The sequence below is a fragment of the Eurypyga helias genome, unplaced genomic scaffold, assembly GCF_000690775.1.
Source record: "Eurypyga helias isolate BGI_N326 unplaced genomic scaffold, ASM69077v1 scaffold24246, whole genome shotgun sequence".
In the NCBI taxonomy this organism is placed as follows: domain Eukaryota; kingdom Metazoa; phylum Chordata; class Aves; order Eurypygiformes; family Eurypygidae; genus Eurypyga; species Eurypyga helias.
In genome coordinates, this window is record NW_010257753.1 from 3,301 (window position 1) to 22,036 (window position 18,736).

Consider the following 18,736-nt stretch of genomic DNA (forward strand, 5'->3'; position numbering starts at 1 on the left):
CCTCCCAAGGAGTGAAGCGCATGCGAAGGATTTCTGGGCCCTGGCTAAGGCATGTTTTCAGACCCTGATGTAGATTTGTAGCTGTGAAGTCGCACGGCTGACGGCGTGGCCTATACCCACGGGCCTGCAGGGGCAGCTGAAGCATGATGCCAGAAGTGGCCCAGGTGAATGAAGGTCTCACTCCTCTGTCTTGTCAGTAACACGTGCGGGAGCAGAACAAAGGCCTCCTCACTTCAGTTTATGAAATCAGTTGATGCTTGCGGAGGCTGGTGATGTCTTGAGAGAGTCTGTGTCTGTTGTGCTGCTTGTTTCCTGGACACTCGTGTGAGGGATAAACCTTCCGTAGACGACCAGCTCCAGACCTTTGTACTGTGAGTTGGATGGCACTTGGCATCTTAAGTCACACGGATTGTAATATAACTGTAGAAATTATAGGATAAACTTTAACCTGGGTGTCATCAGGTGCTATAATAGCTGGCCTTTTCCTTTGTTGTGCCTAAACACGGTGGTTTGATCTTTGCAGTAACATTTGAAGTAAAAGCAGTCAGCTGCTGCTGACTTCTAGCCTGACTTGTGTCATTGCGTGCGATCTCTGTAAGGCAGGAGGAGTGACTCTTAACTGGGATCGATTTAACTGGGCTGGAGGAGTGCAGGTATCGATGTCCTCCTTAGAGGTTGGGGCCCTGAGCGTTTGCAGGACCACACAGGGTGACTGTGAGCACCTTGAAGTATTGTAGCTGTTAAAATTAGTAAACAGTAACATGCCGTGTTCGGTGGCCTCTTTTCTCCTGTGATTAATGGATAGCTTGACTTTGGGAGGTGGAATGTTACCCCATGTCTCCAGGGAAATACTCGTCTCTGCAGTAATTATTAAAAAGAACTCTTCAAACTGTCACCGCAGCCCTTGCGAGATTTTAATCGGAGAGTTCAGATTTGGGGTTAATGGCAAATCATTGCTTCATGGAAGCTTTTTGAGACTAAAAAGCTGGAAGTATTCCCACAGCTGTTGCTTGCAAGTGCCGCATCCAGTTACTGGTTGTCATTTACGGAATATTGTGGGGTGGCTTGTGGTGCCAGATGAATGTTCTACTGTAAAGGTAGCAATACTTTACATGAGCCTAGAAATAGATTGGGTTTATCCCTAATTAAATTCTGAGTACAGGAAGATTTTGTGTTGTCCTCTGGCTTTCTAGAAATAGTAGTTTTTTCCTGAAATTATTCAGCTGTAGGTTAAAGGTACTGGACAAGCCTAATTCCTACAAACTGGAGTTTGTGTCAGGGTATGCAATGGCCAGCTCTTACCCTCTGGTGATCTTTTTGTGAGATTACCCTCAGTTACGTCTGCTTCAGAACGTATTATGTGCCTCCTGACTTCGAAATTCAGCGCAAAAAAATGCTTTAGCAGTAGTTGGCTCTGACATCTCCAAGGAACTGGCACAGCGACAGACGGACCGACTTTCGGTACTCACTTTTCCATAGAGTCTCTAGAATTTTATTTAGAACCTGCTCAGCTTTTCAGGATACTGTCCAGACTAAGGCCTCTATCCTACTACATTTTAATTTTCTTTATTAAGACTATAGTGGATGTCAGCCTACAGCTTTGTGATGAATTGCTTTGTTTTAATAAAGCTGGATCTAGCAGATAACACAGAAGTGAGGAGATGGCATTGAAGAACAAAGTGGATGGGCTGGACGCAGTGTCTGAGCTTGTCTTTTGAAATTATGACCTTATCTGAAAAGCAGCATTGTTTCTATTTAGGAACAAGCCTTTCCTGTTAAATGCGGAGCAGAGCTAGGAAAAGAGTGAAAAATGATGCTGCGGATCTGAAGGACAGAGCACTTTTTTTAGCAGCTGACTGGGTCATACGTTCGTCCCTTGGTTTTGTTGCAGCCTGTGTAGGGTCTAATTGGTGGCCAGTGATAAATGCTGGTGTCAGAACATTTGTTATGCATTTGCAAATAAATCTAATCTGGGCTGCAGCAGGCAGATGCACTAGCAGCCTGGTGGCGCAGAATTAATTTATTTCTGGGGGTAGAAGAGTATTTATGTATGCCATGTTGCTGTTGACGTTGAATTGTATATCAAGTGCTAAATTATATACCCAGAACATCCACATACGACTGGGAAGAGGAGTTGAAACTTGTCATACTACCCACTCCAACGCTAGCTGGCAGTTGGCATTGGGGATGCTGTGGTAGTCCTTTGCAGACCACAGAATTTTAAATTTGCCGATGTAGGGCAAAAAAAACACCCTGTTTAGAGTCTGGAAAGAAAGGTTTGGTGGCACATACTTGAAGTAAACCATCCCTTTCTCTCACATCATCGCTTCAGTATGTCGCTGCTACAGGAAAGGTGGGGGAAAGCACGTCTAGCATGGGAATCCCTTTGATACAGGCCCTTCATGAGGACAAGTTATCAAACCCTTTCAAACATGAGGTTAGTTGTACAGCGTGGGAGGCAAGTCTGTGCCATTTTAAGGCTGTGAGATGGATTTGCAGCCTATCTGTATGCATAGGTAAGCTGCATACCCTGTCTCCTGTGATGTTTGCTGCAAATGCAGATGCTTTCTTAGGTAGCAGAACCGTTCCTGGTCTCGAGGTAGAGGATGCCGGCAGATCAGGAGCTCCCCAGGAGGCAGTTACCTCCTCTGATATTGTGCTCTGATTTACCAGTGACACAGACTCCTGATGTTTTCTGGTGGATGTGCTTGCAGCAGCCCGAGGACTAGGCAGTGTGGAAGCGTGCTGTGTGGAAGCAGGCTGTACTCATTCCAGAGTTTGATTTTTAGCAGGAAGGATCTGATGGCTTTATTTGGCCAGGCAAGTGAGAGTCTCATTTTTGAACAGAATGACGTTTGGTGGGATTGTCATGGGTCTGGTGGACTACGACCATCTGAAGTCTCCTGGACTAGCATTAGGCAGCCCTAAAAAAGACAGTGCTGATTAGAGCTCTTCAAAATGCATCCGAGATTGCCATCTTTGTACACAATCCCTAACTTCTGGAAGTGAGGGCTTGCTTTGGCTCACTGATGCTTCAGTTCTTCCACTTACTGAAGCAACAGTTAAAGCGCCAGACGTGATCCACATCATCATCTCTGATCTGTGCACACAGTGCCTCACTGCATGGCTTTTGGGGCATTGGGGAACAGCTGACTAGCTGCAGCAGTGTGATGCAAGCAGATTTTTTGCTGGCTAGCAGGATGCAAAATGTGCTTCCTTCCCGGCAACCGTTAAATTTACATCTGGGTGCTTATGCTTTCATAACCAGGCTCTTGACCTGGTGCTGTTTCACGTGTACAGCTGAGGCCCTGTGGTCTGACAGTCTAGAAGGCAGAAGGGTCTGGGAATGTCATGCAGTCCAAAAAACCTGCCTCACTTGTGTAACCTTGGGCAAGTCACACAACCTCCTTGGTGAGCCAAGCCAAAAACTGCCTGTGCGATGCTAGTGGGGTACTGCTGCTGAGTCTGGTCCTTCAGGAGAAAGCAAACCTCCAACAAAAAATGCCCAGAAGGCACTGTTGTGTTAATCTTTGTCACTTAATTGTCCCTTCTTTGGGTCAGAAAGCTCTGCAGTTACATGCTCATGCCTTTTTTTTTGCTGATCCCTTTTTTCTAAAGAGGAAGAGAAGCGCAGGAAAAGAGAAAATCAGATGCACCTTGAACGCTTACGGGCACTCCTCATCGTCACTGCCATACTGCTGATGTTTCGATTCACGGTCAGCGAGAACAGAGAAGGGACCAACATTTCCTGGAACTACTTTGTGAACGAGATGCTGGCAAAGGGGGAGGTCCAGAGAATCGAAGTGGTGCCAGAGAGCGATATTGTGGAAGTTTATCTGCACCCAGGAGGAACTCCGCATGGACAAGTGGTGAGTGACTTTCTACCACTGGGATGAATGATCTTGGATTATGCTGTTGAAAAGAATTGGATTAATGAATATATATGTTCGGTAAAACTCTAGCTGGTAAACTTGCTCTTCATTAATCTTTTTCTTTCTTGTATTTGAGTTTCAGGGGAATTCTGTTACTGATATCAACCTGGAAGCTAAGACTTTCATTTTAAATTGTAAAAATAGTTAACAGTGACCTGGAAGAAAATCTTACATACGTCTAGAGCTGGGACAATTCAATAGTTTTTTCTTACCAGCTCAGTCTGATATGTGAGAAGGTGTCTAGAAGACTGTAAACTCTTACTGCTAGATCTCGTTTCTGAAATTTTTTCCTGTCTGGAGTTTGGGTTCAGATGTTCTGTCAAACTCCAGACTTCCTCGCTAAATCTTCCGGAATGGAAACAAAGTCAAGTTTGATCACGTGCTTACTTCCAGGAGTTACTGCTGAGAATCATTTCAAACCGGCTTGAGAGATTAAAATACCATTCTGGACACATCCCACTTTGTTCAGTGACTTAGGACCCATTTGCAAACTCCTGGATGAAATTCCTTTCTGACAAAGACACAGAAACGTAATCCAGGGAGCCCGAGGGGAGCACAAGACACCTCCTTCCCAATGATGTCGTTTTCCATGTATAGTACAAAATGCTGTCTGAGCCCAAGGTGTCAGCGTAACTGGGTTTATAATACTAACTCCATCCTCAGCGTGCCTACAGAGTCGTTGCACCCTCTTGTTTCTAGAGACCTGAGACTTAATTGTAGACTTCTGTGCTTTCATAAGGGGCTGAAAAGCCTAGAGGTGTTCCCAAGTTCCCGTGTAGCCCTAGTGTCAGTTGTCTGCGCTCGAGTTCCTCAATGATATGTCAAGAGATGTAGCGTTCAGCTTTTCCCTGACTTCTCCGTGTTGCGCTCTACTCGTGTTCGTTGCTGTGTCCTTACCCAACGCTCACCTGCCGCTTTTGATTGCATCTCCCCAGAACGTTACCCTGTTGTACACGATGCGGGTGGCAAACATTGACAAATTTGAAGAGAAGCTGAGAGCTGTGGAGGATGAGCTGAATATTGATGAGAAGGAGAGAATCCCCGTTTCCTACAAACATCCTGGCTTTTATGGAAAGTATGATACAAATTTGTGCTTGCCCTTGATCTTGTGTTGGTGACAACATCCCTCGCTTAGAGAGGAAAGTCCCTTTCAACTGAATGTTGTTAACAGAAACACAGAACAAAAAGCAGTCTGGGTTTTGGAGCAGTTACCCATCTCACAGCCACAAGTATGGTCTAGATGTACCTTAACATTTCAGAAGTGAGGGTCCCAAGGAGAGGTGTCTGGAGCTGCAGCAGACCAAAGCGTTAGCAAGCCGGAGGAAAGTCTGTGCCGGTTGCTGCGCGTTCTTGCACAGTTGAGCACTTTTTGTCCTTTTAATCAATTATTCAAGTGCAGAGTGTGATTAGAAATCCTGACTCGACAAGTAATGTTACACCCTGGTCTGTGGAGACTGCTGGTGGTGCAGCAAGCCTCCCCTCCTTAAAATGCTTAGAGGAAGGCCTGTGGCAGTGGTTCGGTCTGTAAAAATAAACACCTAGTTTGGGCCTGCTTTTCCAGCAGCTGTAGATCAGAAGATGGCCTGCGCTGACGCTCGCTCCAGCTGCGAGCCACATGCTGAGCAGAGCAGCTTTGATGCTGGGATACAAAATCTCAACGAGAGGAGTACTTCTGTTAAACTTACAGCCCTTTTCTGTCACCTGAAACTAAGATCCTTTGCTTAAAAACAAAATGCTGAAAGCTTTGAATTCTGAAATAAGGTAGAATGAGCAAGAAGAGGGAAGATCTGTCAAATAACTCGAGCACTGGCCAAGTTTTATTCTGGGCTATCGTAGGTGTACTCATGTCTGTAGTCATTTGCTGCTGATGTGGCTTAGTTGCCCTTGCGTGAAACCAGCGGCTTGTTCCTGCAGAACAGGATTTACGGGGTGCAGACTACAGCGCCGCCCTGTGAAGCTTGCTCGGTGCGTTGTTGAACACCCCCCCACGATGGCCACTACGCTGACGTAGAAAGGTGCTTTCCCTAAGTGTGGGGAGAGACTCCTGGAATTGGAGAGCTCTCAACTGATTGCTTATTCCAAAGCACTAATGCGGAGATGTAGTGCACAGGTCCTGTCAGGGAAGTAAAGAAATCCCGATTCCTGACAACTGGTCACATCCTGCCACTGCAGTTATCTGCCGGTGTGGCCTGGTCACCTACTTGTGCACCACACAGAGGGCATCGTCTGCTTTCAGTAGGGTTTGGAGTGCTGTGGCTTTCCCACTGGAGGTGGGGATGGCCGGTGTGTGCAGATCTTCCTCCCGGACACCTTACCAAAACATGAAACAAATGTCCTGTCGGTATATGAATGGATCCCTGGGCTGGATTTTGTATGGGTACTTGTCCTCTGAACAGCACTTGCACATCCTTGATACATGAAGAAAAACGTTCATTTATCGTGCAGTGTGAAGACCTTTAGCTGAAATTCAGAACGTGGCGATTTTTTCACACTTGTGTCTAACAGGAAGAGTAGACTGAGCAGTTAGTCAGCCACTGACACAAGCTGCTTAAGAGATTATGGTTTTTAAGAGATATTATAGGGCCTGAAGTCTCTCAGGAGACTTGATGAGTGTCTGGAGTCTCAATCTGGAGTTTGAACCTGTGAGGTGCAGAGCACTTTCAGCTTGGATTTAGTTTTCTCTGAGATGTGGGCGCTTGATGTGTTTCAGAATTAATCCTGTTCGCATAGCTGACAAAGTGAAGGTGACTTTTGGTTTCCAGCGGTGCCTAGGGTCTCTTACTGAGAAGAAACAAATGCAGTGGCGTGTGTAGCACACCCTGGTCCCCTTGCTTCAGTAAATCTTCCCTGTGAGAGAGATGGAACACGCAGTCCTGCTTTAAAGATAAGAGACAGAAGTGTGGTGGCATCAGATGATTTCAGACATGTGAAGCAGATCAGGGTCCCACAGATCTCACCCTGTCATCTGACATATGACCACTCTTCCTTTTATTGAAAGCATCCTTGGTCTAGAGCTCACGGGCTGTTTGTCCTCAGCGTGTTTGTTTTGTAACTGTATTAGACTGGCGGTGTCTAATCTCTGCCCCTCATCTCCCTCCTGATGCAACTGGTATTGCAAAGGATCCAGCAAACGCACGCTGTTGGTTGCTGTAGCACTTCCTTCTGACATCAGGGACATCTGAGAGACTTGACCGAGGAGGGCCAACCAGACGAGTTGGAGCAGCCTCTTAAGGGGAGACCCACACTGGACTTTGCCAGGATTAGGGGCGCTGGAATCTCCCTAGCGTTGCCGGTTGCAGGTCTTGTGCAGTGAGCTCCCTTTGGGTGGACTGCCAGCTCCACTGGATTCTGCTCTGGATGCGATTGGGCTGCCTGAAGGTCCTGTTTGTTGTATAAGTGGAAATGCCTCTGAAAGGGATGGTGAGGTCGCATTTCTTCCACAGCTGTAAGCAGTGTTTGCCAGTGTCCTCTCTTTAACTTTTTAGATTATGTAATCGTTTGGGTCTTTGGGGTTATATATATATATAAAAAATATTTATATATGTATATAAAAACCCTGTAAAGGTTCCATTCTCTTAGTCATGTCTGCTCATCACCGCCCTTGTAGCCTAAATGTCAGGATCTTTCACACAGTGAAAATAGCAGTGTTGAGTAATATTTACCAAGTTGTGGCCAAACCCTTCAACTTGTCCCTGTCTTGCTTTTGTCCTTTCAGCGATATCATTTCCCTGATAGTGACTCTTGTGGCCGTGTCCATGTTGTGGAGCATCTTCCGCCTTTTTAGGGTCGCAGGCCGGGTGGGAGGATTCAACGCCTTTGTAAGTAGCCTGGATTGTGATGTTGTTTTGCAGCCTGTGGGTAGTCTTGTGTTCTGATGGCCAATCTCCTCCCCTTTCCCCAGCAAAGGCAACGTGGAATATGAATTAACTGGTGCCGAGGACTCTCAGGTCTTGACACACCTTGCATCTTCCCTGTCCTGATCATCCGAGTGGACTGGGCAGTAGCTGGGCTCAGCCAAGGCCGTTCCTTCCCCGGGGGTGGGAAGGGCTGAGCTGGGTGAAGCTGCAGTCCAGTTTGCTCTGCTATTTTCAAAGCTTGTTAATGCGTTGCAGCTGCAGATGGTGTTTTTCCCTGGCTCCTGCCAATATGCCTTCCATACAGCCAGAAGTAGGAATTGCTGCTTTCTGCAAAATGAGTTCTCAATTTATAAAATATGTTCAGGTTCTGGATTTCATTATGTGTTGGCCTGTTCCGCTCATGCCACATGCCTCGCTCGCAACAGCAGTCAGATCTCCTCCTCCTCTCTTCCACTCTTGCCTGGGTCAGCTGGTGAAACTGTAGAAATCAGCCCGGGGTGCACTACCGTTGACCGCAGGGATTTGGGGAGGAGGAGAATACAGTGAGTTCAGTCCCCTGTTAGATTTCCTGCTCGGTGTCCTTTGCAGCTCCTCTGACTTTGGGATTCCCTTTACACAAAGGCATGCAGCTGCTCCGAGGAGAAGAATATTTCCAAGTGTTGAGTAACGAGGGCCTTGAGCGCTAGATTCTGTCCTTGCATAAGTGGGGACAGCGAGTCCCTGCGTGTTTAACTCTTCATTTGGATAAGCTGATGGTTGAGGCCTGAGAGGCTGAAAACTTTCTTCTCGAAGAAAAAAAACTCCTGAGTAGCTGTTCCCAGTAAAACATAATGAGCAGCTACAAGTAGGGGGTTTAGCTAAATTCTTGTTTTGACTGTCGCTGTGGCTTCACGCACACCAGGAGACTGAAATGTGGTGTCTGTTAAATTTGAGAACCTATAGTTCTGCCCTGGGCTGTGTTGCAGCAGAAACCAGTGGCAGCATCGGGCAGTGGTGCAAAGTGTCTGTTTGACACTATTGGTAATTATTTACCACTGGCAATTGTTTTGAGGAGTATGTATTGATGGTAAATGATACCTGTCCCGTGTGTGCTAAGGATTAGAGTGTTTAAAAATCAGTGAGAAGCCTCCTTGTGCCATCTCCCAAAATATAGCAAACAGCCTTTCCAGACAGTTGCCTTGTCCGGAGTGAGAGCATGTCTTTAGTACTTGTGCTGCCTTCCGCAGAACCAGCTGAAAATGGCTCGCTTCACCATTGTGGATGGGAAATCTGGAAAAGGGATTGGCTTCAAGGATGTAGCGGGAATGCATGAGGCAAAAATGGAAGTCAAAGAATTTGTGGACTATTTAAAGGTATGTAAAAGTAGAACAGAGTAAGTGCTTGCTGCCTGTCTTCTGGGCTAGATGGCTGACCTGGGGAGGAGGGGATGATGTTCTCTTCATCCTTCGTGATCCTGAGCAGTTTTTTATGCTGTGATCAGCACGACTCAATCCCTGTATTTCCAGTTCCGTAACAGGAATGCAGACGTAGCTCACGCCAGCAGCTCAGAGTTGCTCAGGCTGAAAACAGTTATCAGGAAGCTCTGGGAGTCCACGTTCTCGTGCAGATGCTCCGGGTGAGCTGTGGATCTGACCAAGATGTGTTGTTCTTGCAGAGTCCTGATCGCTACCTTCAGCTCGGGGCTAAAGTGCCCAAGGGGGCCTTGTTACTCGGACCACCAGGCTGCGGGAAGACGCTGCTGGCGAAGGCAGTGGCTACAGAAGCACAGGTGCCCTTTTTGGCCATGGCGGGCTCTGAGTTTGTGGAGGTGATAGGAGGTAAGCTTCTTGGGAGGAGGGCGTGGAGGTTGCTTGCTCTGTTGTGCGGTTGGAGGGTGCTGGCTGGGCCTGTTGCAAAGGACAGTTTTAGCCTGTCTTTGCATGGGAAGGATGGGTTGGATACTTCCACTGAAAATACAAAAAGGTTTCTGTGATAGAGCGTACTTAATTATGTACTATCTAAAATGCATGCCCTCTGAAGTGCTACTTGCTGCTTTCTGACAGTGTGCAGCCGTGGTTCCTCGCCTGAAAGCATTATCTTTGACTTCCCTGTACCTATTATTAAAGCCACTGACTGAGGCTTCCTTCCTTGCGTGAGACTGCTGATGGATTTTCTGCTGCTCCCTGCTGATGGGGAAAGGATGGCCTCCTTGTGCCTTGGGATTTCCATCTTTCTCCTTTTCTTCCTTCCTCCTAGATCTCTTGAGACCCGACAAGGGTCAGTGTGCAAAAAAACTGCTGGATATTTCTGTTTCCGACCTGTGGAAGGAGCAGGAGTTCATGTTAGGAGCTGGGAGCAGAGCTCCGCTAACAGCAGCTGTAGGCGTCCCGGCAGTTTTGGGAGCTCAGTTAAAGGCCAGCATGCTCCAGGGGGAACTGTGCTTAAGGACTACATATGAGTTCTCTGGCTATTTCTTTGTGCCCCAGGTGTCAAGAGAGGGCCAGTCATATACTGAGGATTTGCCCGGTGACAAGTTGGGGACCAGTAATACTGCTCTCCAGCTTTGCTAACAATTAGCTACAAGGCTTATGCCTCCTTCCCCTTCCCCTGTAGGTCTTGGAGCTGCCAGAGTTCGGAGCCTCTTCAGAGAAGCTCAGGCTCGCGCACCCTGCATCGTGTACATCGATGAAATTGATGCTGTGGGCAAGAAACGCTCAACCAACATATCTGGTTTTGCCAACGCTGAGGAGGAGCAGACCTTAAACCAGTTGCTGGTGGAAATGGATGGTGAGTATTTCCCACTGCCTCTCGGCAGTTGGGCCCTTAGCACCTTTGAGATCCAAGCTGTTGGCCTATGCATCTTTTCTCAGCTTGAGCTTGCCATGCCTCTTAACATTCTCTTCTTGCTAAGGTAATTACCACTGCCTCGACACAGAGCTCGTTCCCCTCTGCCCTGGGACAAGGCTAGCTTGAGCTTTGCAGCCTGTTGAGCACTAAGCCCAGAACTACAGCTTGGTCATGTCCTTGTCTGTGTGACAAGTGATAACTGTTTTGGACTGCTGCTTAGTCAAGGGACAGTGGCCCTGAAGGTCATAGTTTTGGTTTTTTGCCTGTGTGGACACCAGTGTGGCCTTGGCTGGCCTTGCTCTGGTTTTGGAGGTTGCTGTATCACTCACTTGAAGTGGGTCCTTTCTCTGTTCTTTCTGCCCTTCAAGGCTGCACCGAACACAGAGGAAAAGCAGCTGCTGCTGTTCAGCACAGGATTTGTGGGAGCTGTGTGCCTAGTGCTGGCTTCACAGTGACCCATAACCCTCAGGAATCTCCTCAAGCACCACGTACCCCATTGTTAGTCTGTTTCTAAAGGCACTGTATCTTATCTCACTTCATATCATATCTGTCCCTGGAGTGTTAGGCAGGAGTGCTCTGTGGTGCCTGAGGAAGTGATTGGGCTTAGGACAGATCTCCGAGTACGTGCTGTGACTGAGTTGTGGAAATAAACCTCTTAAAAGCCTATATATGTGTCTAGATTTCAAGGGTTTGGGGCTAAATCTAGTAAATTTTAAAACCCTGGACCCAACAGGTTTTGTGACTGTACTGAAGACCCTGAGTCAGAAGAGCGTTGTGTCCCATCCAGAGTGAATTTGCAGCAAAAGCCACGGGAGCATGCACCTGCTAATAACATCAACAGAAAATGTGCATTAGAGATGGTGGCTGGCAGAGGGCAGCACCCCCAAAGACTCTTCCTGTAGTAAATGGCTTCAGTTCGGGAGTTTGAATTCCCACTGGCAGTTAGAGAAGAATTATTTACAGTACTGGGGAACCAAAAGAAAATGAATTGGCGGCGAGGGCACTGCTGTCTGTAGGGGGTAACATTTAGGTCCAGCTGGCCATTAAGTGTTGTTGGATACTTGCTGTACTCCATCTGAGACAGGTTTAAAGCCTGTTAAGGTTTAAAGTTTAGTTGTCCCAGAAGGACGTAAACAATTCTATTCATTCCCACCTCCTTTTATTCTCACGTTGTCTGCCTGACCGCAGGATCCCTATCTAAATTGAGAGATAAGTTGTGCAAACAAGCCCTGGTTTGATGCCATGCTTCTGGATGGTTTCTGGCTGTACCGCACCAGGAATCGGCCCTTTTCTCAGACACTTCCACACAAGTGCCAAAAAGAATGGTTCCTTGGCTATTCTTACTCATAACTCTGCCCGAGCCTGTAGCACTGACCCAACTTGTGACGTTTCTGTTGCTGAATCTTATTATTGCAGAGCAGGGTAAGGAGTAACAAGCTACCTGCCCATCAGGGAATGTCCCTATCAGTCTGCTGTTTGGTGGGACAGAGCCGTCTTTTCCCTTGACTGTAACTGTGACACGTCTCTCATCACGCTCCTCCTATGAAAAATTAAAAGCTGTCCTGCAGTATAAGCATGTTCCTTCATGCTGCACGTGAGATGAGCTGTAATTCTGGATCTCTGCCCTTGCTGCAGAAGGAGAAGTTGTAAGCCAGGAGCACAGCATAGTACGGACAGGGTGGAGTGGTCCTGCTTGTAGAGAGACCCTGCACACCTCTGCTTCAGCACAGGTGCCGTGAAGTGTTTGAAGGAGAGGAATGAGCAGGTCCTAAACAACCAGGCAGAAGTGGAGGAACACCCCTGAAGCGCACAGTGCTACGTAGATACCAGAAATCACCTTAAATACGTGCGTGCAGTTCCCTGGGTCTGTGCTAATTTAGGAAACTTGGCTCAGCACGTAAATATGCTTGCAGTGATTAGAACTGCTCACAGCTGCACCTCTGTAGTAGGGGGTCTCGACAGAAAAGGCCAGCAGTAACTCACAGCAGTCCTGGCTTGGTTGGGTCAGTTGTAGGGTGAGCTGCAACAGGTCAAAACTGAGTTCAGTGGAGACCTCTCTGTCTGTTCAGGAATGTGTAGTCAGTGCAATCCGCATCTCTCTCTCAAAAATGAAAGTGTCTGATTTCCTCCAGTCTGTAGAAACAACGCATGGTTTCTGGAGCGTGTTCTTGGTGAGTCTCAGTTCAGAAATTAGGGTACAACTCTACTGGAAAGTGAGTTTAGAAGGTAAATATTATCCTCAGTATGTACTTTAAGAATCCCTTGTTTGCTGTGTGCTGCCAAGGTTATTTTATCTCATTATTTATTCGTGTCTCATACAGATCATGTACTAAGTCCCTGATTTTGCTAAGTGCTGTATCAAACACACACTAAAAAAACAGCCCGAGGGGTTTGCAGTGTCAGATGGGAGACAGCTGGCAAGGGCTGTCGGGCTAGTACGAGAAACGTGGACTTACTGTTGGCTTGCACTCGCAAGCGATGCTCTCGGCACGTGTTACTGGAATGTTACCTAACTGGGCACGTTCCCTAGATGAACACAGAGGTGCCCTGCACATCATGGCAAAATAGTTTTCAGGATGGTAGTGAACAAGGTTTTTTAGGAGGTTAACAGCTCTACCCAGGCACAGGTGGAGGAGTGGGGTGTGTTTGTAATGAGGAAGCCTTGAAGTGGAAGGTTGAGAGCTCTGTTTTAGCTGTCTTTAGCTTAAATTGATGGTTGAAGTTCTGCAAGGCAACACCACAGACCGAGTTAGCTATTAATTTGAAAAGAAAATCGTGCACGAAAGTAGCTGTGTGAGTCATCGGCGGTGATTGTTGAATTTGTCTGTTGGAATGAGATTACTCAGAGGTAAGGTAGAGGAAAAAAAGGAGGGTCAGAGCTATGTGGAACCTGCTGCGCAGGCTGGAGGAAGGATGAGGACACCAAGAAAAAAGCCATTATGCTGAGCTGTATGGGATGAATGTGCAGTTTGATACTCGGTAATTCTGGTCTGCAGATTTTAGAGTAATTGTAGTGCTCTTCCTACAAGCGACCTTGGTTTCCTTCACTCTGACAGCTTTCTTCGTGTTCTGGAAGCGCCAGGAATCTGGTGGGAGAAGGGGAGGGAGTGAAGGGAGCCTGTATGTACAAAAGCTGTTTTTAAAACCCGAGTGACACATGTACTCCAGGCTTTGTCAAAACAGGTGCCTGGTTTGAATAGCAAATCTTCCCTCACAAACCGCAAACAAGCGGAAGGGGAATGTGACCCAAATATCTCCTCTCCTCTGAATGCGTTTGAGAGGAGCTTGACGGTCCCAGCTGATCGGTGTTTTGTGAATGAAAACGCAGGATGTGTTCTGGTGGCAGCCCTTCACCCAAACTCCTCGGGTCTGTGGTCTCTCCCCACCCTCTCCCCGCGTCTGTGCTGCGCGCAGGATTCTGAGCCCCAGGCTTCCCTCGCGAAGGTGGCCCTGTTCAGGGCTGCTCAGATGATACCCAACCGGCGACAGAGTTACACGGTGTGGTAACGCAGAGGAGGTGCCCATCAAAGTAAACAGCTGCATGGTGGGGAGCAGAGCGCTTCCCCATTCGGATGGACCCTTTTTTCCTTCCGTTTTGAAGCGGCTTCATTCGTGAACACCGTAGGTAGGAAGGCACTTTCTAGGCTGAATTTTCAGGGCGGTTTCTCATTTGTTGCCGTGACCGAGGTGATGTTTTTGTAGTCTATTCCTTTGGCTGTGGAAGCTGAAGCCTGTGACATGCCAGGTGATGTTGCGTCGGGAACAGTGATGTGAGCCAGAGGCTGCGGTTGTAGATTTCTTGGAGCAGTGTTTTGCATTGCTGGGATACAGGCTTGGGAGCAAGTGGGGCAGAAGCTGATGTGAGGAGGATGCTCTCGGTGGTTCTGGGTTGGTTTTTTTTATATTTGTTCTAATAGTCAGACCTATTTTAAGAGAGTCTTCCCAGCTGCAAAGCAGATAATGTACTGTACCATCTAATCCTGCCATGTGAATGAAGCTTGCTATCCCCCAAGTGCCTGCCAGTCTCTGCTTATTTATCACACTCCGGAGTGCAGCGTAATAACGTGCCTGAAGAAGGGCCGGCTTCATCCTTTCCAGGAGCTTATTTAGACAGCATCCTGCAGGGAGGAAGCACTGAGGTTTGCTGTAGCACAAGCTGACAGAGCCATTCTCTGACTTACCTGTAACCTTAATCTCTCTGCTGAGCTCTTGTGCGCTGACACATTTGGCAGCTCTTCTGCTGAAGCCGGAGAGAGCTGAAACTCGCCCAGCTTACGTGCACGAAGCTGCCTCTGCAGCGTGTGACTTGGCAGCAGAGGAAGCACATGGGATGAGCGCGTCCTTACCCTGGGAAGGCTGCTGTGTGCCAGGGCTGCTGAATCTGCTGTAGGCAGGTGACTCAGACCCAGGGGCCTGCGGGCATCCGGTGGAATGGAATAAATAAGCAGTGTGGTTCAGTGATTCAACATGATCTCTGGCTCCCCACCCCAGCAGTGCAACCGCCTGCCCCTTTCTGCCCTCCTCCAGCTGCTGGTGTTCTGGCTTCCCAGGAAGCCTCCATGCTGCAGGCTGCTCTCATGAAGCCTGTAAATCCTGATGTTCCCTTCATCTTTAAGACCTGGAGACAAAACCTCTGACTGTGGCTTGAGCTGGTGTACGCTAATCGTCGCTGCGAAGCCGCTTGGTTGTGTTTGCTGTCTGCTACGTGTCTGTGGTGTAAGTCCTGCGGGGTTGGTCTTTGCAGTGGTGTGCAATCTGCCTGTGTGCCTTCTGAGTGGTAAAAGATGAGTGAGCAAAGATCAAATCCCTCTGGAACATGCCCCTGGCTGGGTGGCAAGGCTGTGTCCGCTTTCTGCATTAGCCTGAGCTGGGCAGAAGAAAGCCTGTCCCTTCCCTGGTCATCCTGGTGGCCTGTGTGACTGAAGGCTACAAGTAAATGGAAGCTGAAAGAGCTTCCCACAGAAATATTGGGAAGGGAAAGGCCAGTTTGGCTGGCAAACATTGTTTTTATAACCTGGAGCTAAAGGAGCAGGAATTGGCTTGAGCCTGGGGGTGAGAAGGCGTCTCTTAACTCATCAGACCAGAGAGATTCTGCTCTGGTTTCTAGTTGGAGCAATTTCCAAATGTGTCACAAGGCGGGGGGGGAGAGGGAGTCTTAAGCCAAGTCTTACGAAGCAGATGAAAAAGGAATTTCAGCGTATCTGTGCTGACTGGAGGCTGGCCTGGGAGGTTCTTTCCTGCCTTGTGCTCCTGGCTGCAGAGGGCACTCTTGGCCTCAGCTGCCCCAGAGGATGCTGCAAACACCCTCTGGTTTTGTGATCAAGCTTCGTAAGACACTCCCTGCATCCTGCCTGCCCCTTCCCTTTGTGTGCTTGCAGTGCAGTGTCTGTGATGGTGAAAACCTTAACCTTTTTTGCTTATTTTTCTACAGGAATGGGGACCACGGATCATGTCATAGTGCTGGCTTCCACTAACCGTGCAGATGTCTTGGATAACGCTTTGATGAGACCTGGGAGGCTTGACAGGCACATCTTTATTGATCTTCCAACACTCCAGGTATATTCCACCTTCTGCCCTGTCTTTACCGTAACGCTAATGGCTAAGGTGTCCCTGTCCTTTCTGGTGACTCGCTGGCCTGGCAAAGGCTGAGCTTGAAGAAGATAGAGATGGTCAGCTTCTGTTTGCCTTTATTCTTACTTATGTGCTCGAAATCAAGGATTTGACATACTGAAGCCTTGTTTCTGAAATGACAACTCACTGGTTTTAAGTGTCTCTGCTCTGGTATGAGTTTTGGCAGTAAATTCTTCTGTGAGGTTCTTTGCCATGCAGATGCAGAACTATGTGTCTTCTCTCCAGGAAATTGGGAACCACCTAATTGGCAAGTTGGCTTGTGTGAGAACTTAAGTTGTCATGTGCCTTGAGCACCATTTGTTCTTTAGGTTTATTGTCCTCACTGTCCTTGTAAGGCTCCTCATTTGCCTTTAGGCAGCCTGTTAAGTGACTTTCTCCTTCTGAATGCGTTTAAAATCCGTTTACTAGGAGCTTCCACGTCCGCTGTGTTGACATTTTGTAGCAGAGTTTTGGGAATAGGCTCAGCTGCAGTAAAGATCTGTCCGCTCTGCCAGCACGAGCTCTTCTTCTCCCATCTGTGCTTTACTGTCGTACTCAGAGTTTTCAGTTAAAATACCTCAAATGCCTGATACAATCTGGCACCGGAAGCATGAGCTGTGCAGCTGCCCTGAAGAAGGAAGGGGAAAAACCCTGGCAAGTGGGCCCATTGTTTTAATCAGGATCTCCTGGACCAGCTGAATGAGTCACTGGGTGGCTGCTTGCCAGCCCGTCGTCTCACCCCCACCTTGGTTTGGGAAAGGGTCGCAGCCAGAGTAGTTAATAGATGGAGTTTTCGTTTGCAGTGTGTGAGGGAGCAGGTTGAGGCCATCGGAGCTCCTTCCTGCGAGTGCTTTTATGGTAAGAGAAAAGTAAAGGCAGATCAGAGTGAAAGTTGGGAGGGGAGAGTGGCCCTGCGAGAGAAAGCAGTGACTCACGGTAAGCCTCCGTACATCTGCTCTGAGTTTGAGAGCTGGGTGTTTATCAGGGCTCCTGCAGCACTGAAATGCTGTAAGGCCAGCCCTGCCCTCTGCTGGCAGTGTCACCCTGCCTGCTCCCCCCCGCCACCCCGGCTCATGTGGCGAAGGCTTGTGGGCTCAGGTATTCTGTCTTCTTCACAGGAGAGGAGAGAGATCTTTGAGCAGCACCTGAAGGGTCTCAAACTCATCCAGGATGCCAGCTTCTACTCACAGCACCTTGCTGAGCTGACTCCGGGCTTCAGCGGTATGACATGCTGCGTCCCTGTGGGGCTGCTTGGCCCGCTTCTGCCCTAGTTCTGCGCTTCAACCTGAGCTTCTGGGCTGCTTAGCTTTAACAGGGTGTTTTGGTATAAAGGGGTGGGGTTTTTTTCTTTGAGCCTTCTCCATCCCTATGGAAGTAGTGGGAACTTAACTGGTGAATGGAGCTGTGATGAGCAATTGTTCATGGTTATTTTCAGTCTTCTCAAACTTCTGCGGTGTGGGGGTAGGGAAAACACTTTTATAGTGGCCGAGTTGTTAATTCCTGAGGGGAAGAACCACTGCTCGTTTTCCTGTCCAAGCTGGTTTTAAGGATGAGATGTTGCACTTTGGAGTAAAGACTCTTAAGTCGATAGATGTTACCAGGAAAGCGATAAGAGGAATGAATAGTGACTACCTTGTCAGTCAGGGTAGAAATGGGACGTCTGCCTGGCTCCTGCGTTGAGCCTGTTTCCAGGGTAGGTCCCTGGGAGTTTGAAACAGTGCTGAGCAAGGGGCTCCGGAGTTCCTGTTTATGTGGAGTTCCTGGAATATCCTTTCTGGATTTCCCCTGTAACAGGCCCCAGCACACTGCCTCTTCGTGACTTCTTTCAGCAGCCCCCCGCCACCATCACCCCACACACACAAACTCGGAACAGATGTTCCCTCCCTTCGGCGCAGAGGTGGTGCGGTTGCTGTACGAGCAGCGCGGCAGCCCATGCCAACCCAGACTGCCCACGCTGCTCCCTGTTGCCGAGAGCCAGCCTTGGCTTTAGCCTGTTAATTGATTGCTGAACTCTGTCCTCCCTGTGGCAACACAACGTTCCTTGCCAAGGCGGTTGTATTGTTCCAATCCAACATAAACACCACGGGCTAAGTTTGCTCTCTGTTCCCAAGGAACAAAATAGTGTGGGCTATTTGACTCCCTTAGGTCCTTCTCCAAATGTTTCTTGCCTCTTCTGTCCCTTGTAACCTGTCATGTGATAAATCCAGTGTAATGCTTGTAAACCCTTGTCTACAGGAGCTGACATAGCGAATGTATGTAATGAAGCTGCTCTTCATGCTGCTAGAGAAGGTCACAAATCCATCGATACTTTCAACTTTGAGTATGCAGTGGAACGAGTCCTTGCAGGTAGGTGACCCAGCTGTTTCTGTTGTTGTCTTATCGGTCTGTATCACGCTTGAGAGGAGGGTTGAAGAAAGACTGAGAGAATTGGGCTTGTTCAGCCTGGAGAAGAGAAGGCTCTGGGGAGATCTTATAGCACCTTCCAGTGCCTGGAAGAGCAACAAGAAAGTT

At 48.2% G+C, this 18,736-nt stretch overlaps 1 protein-coding gene across 1 annotated transcript in view; it reads left to right on the plus strand.

The window, feature by feature from the left end:
• SPG7 (spastic paraplegia 7 (pure and complicated autosomal recessive)) overlaps window positions 1-18,736 on the plus strand; it is a gene marked incomplete at its 5' end in the record, with an annotated part of 30,672 nt that overhangs the window by 3,101 nt on the left and 8,835 nt on the right. Inside the window, 9 exons of the mRNA XM_010154153.1 lie at window positions 3,619-3,869; window positions 4,868-5,007; window positions 7,648-7,750; window positions 9,016-9,141; window positions 9,444-9,606; window positions 10,382-10,555; window positions 16,047-16,171; window positions 17,344-17,446; window positions 18,461-18,571. Of these exons, the coding sequence (XP_010152455.1) occupies window positions 3,619-3,869; window positions 4,868-5,007; window positions 7,648-7,750; window positions 9,016-9,141; window positions 9,444-9,606; window positions 10,382-10,555; window positions 16,047-16,171; window positions 17,344-17,446; window positions 18,461-18,571 (1,296 nt within the window). The remainder of the gene's footprint in view (window positions 1-3,618; window positions 3,870-4,867; window positions 5,008-7,647; window positions 7,751-9,015; window positions 9,142-9,443; window positions 9,607-10,381; window positions 10,556-16,046; window positions 16,172-17,343; window positions 17,447-18,460; window positions 18,572-18,736) is intronic.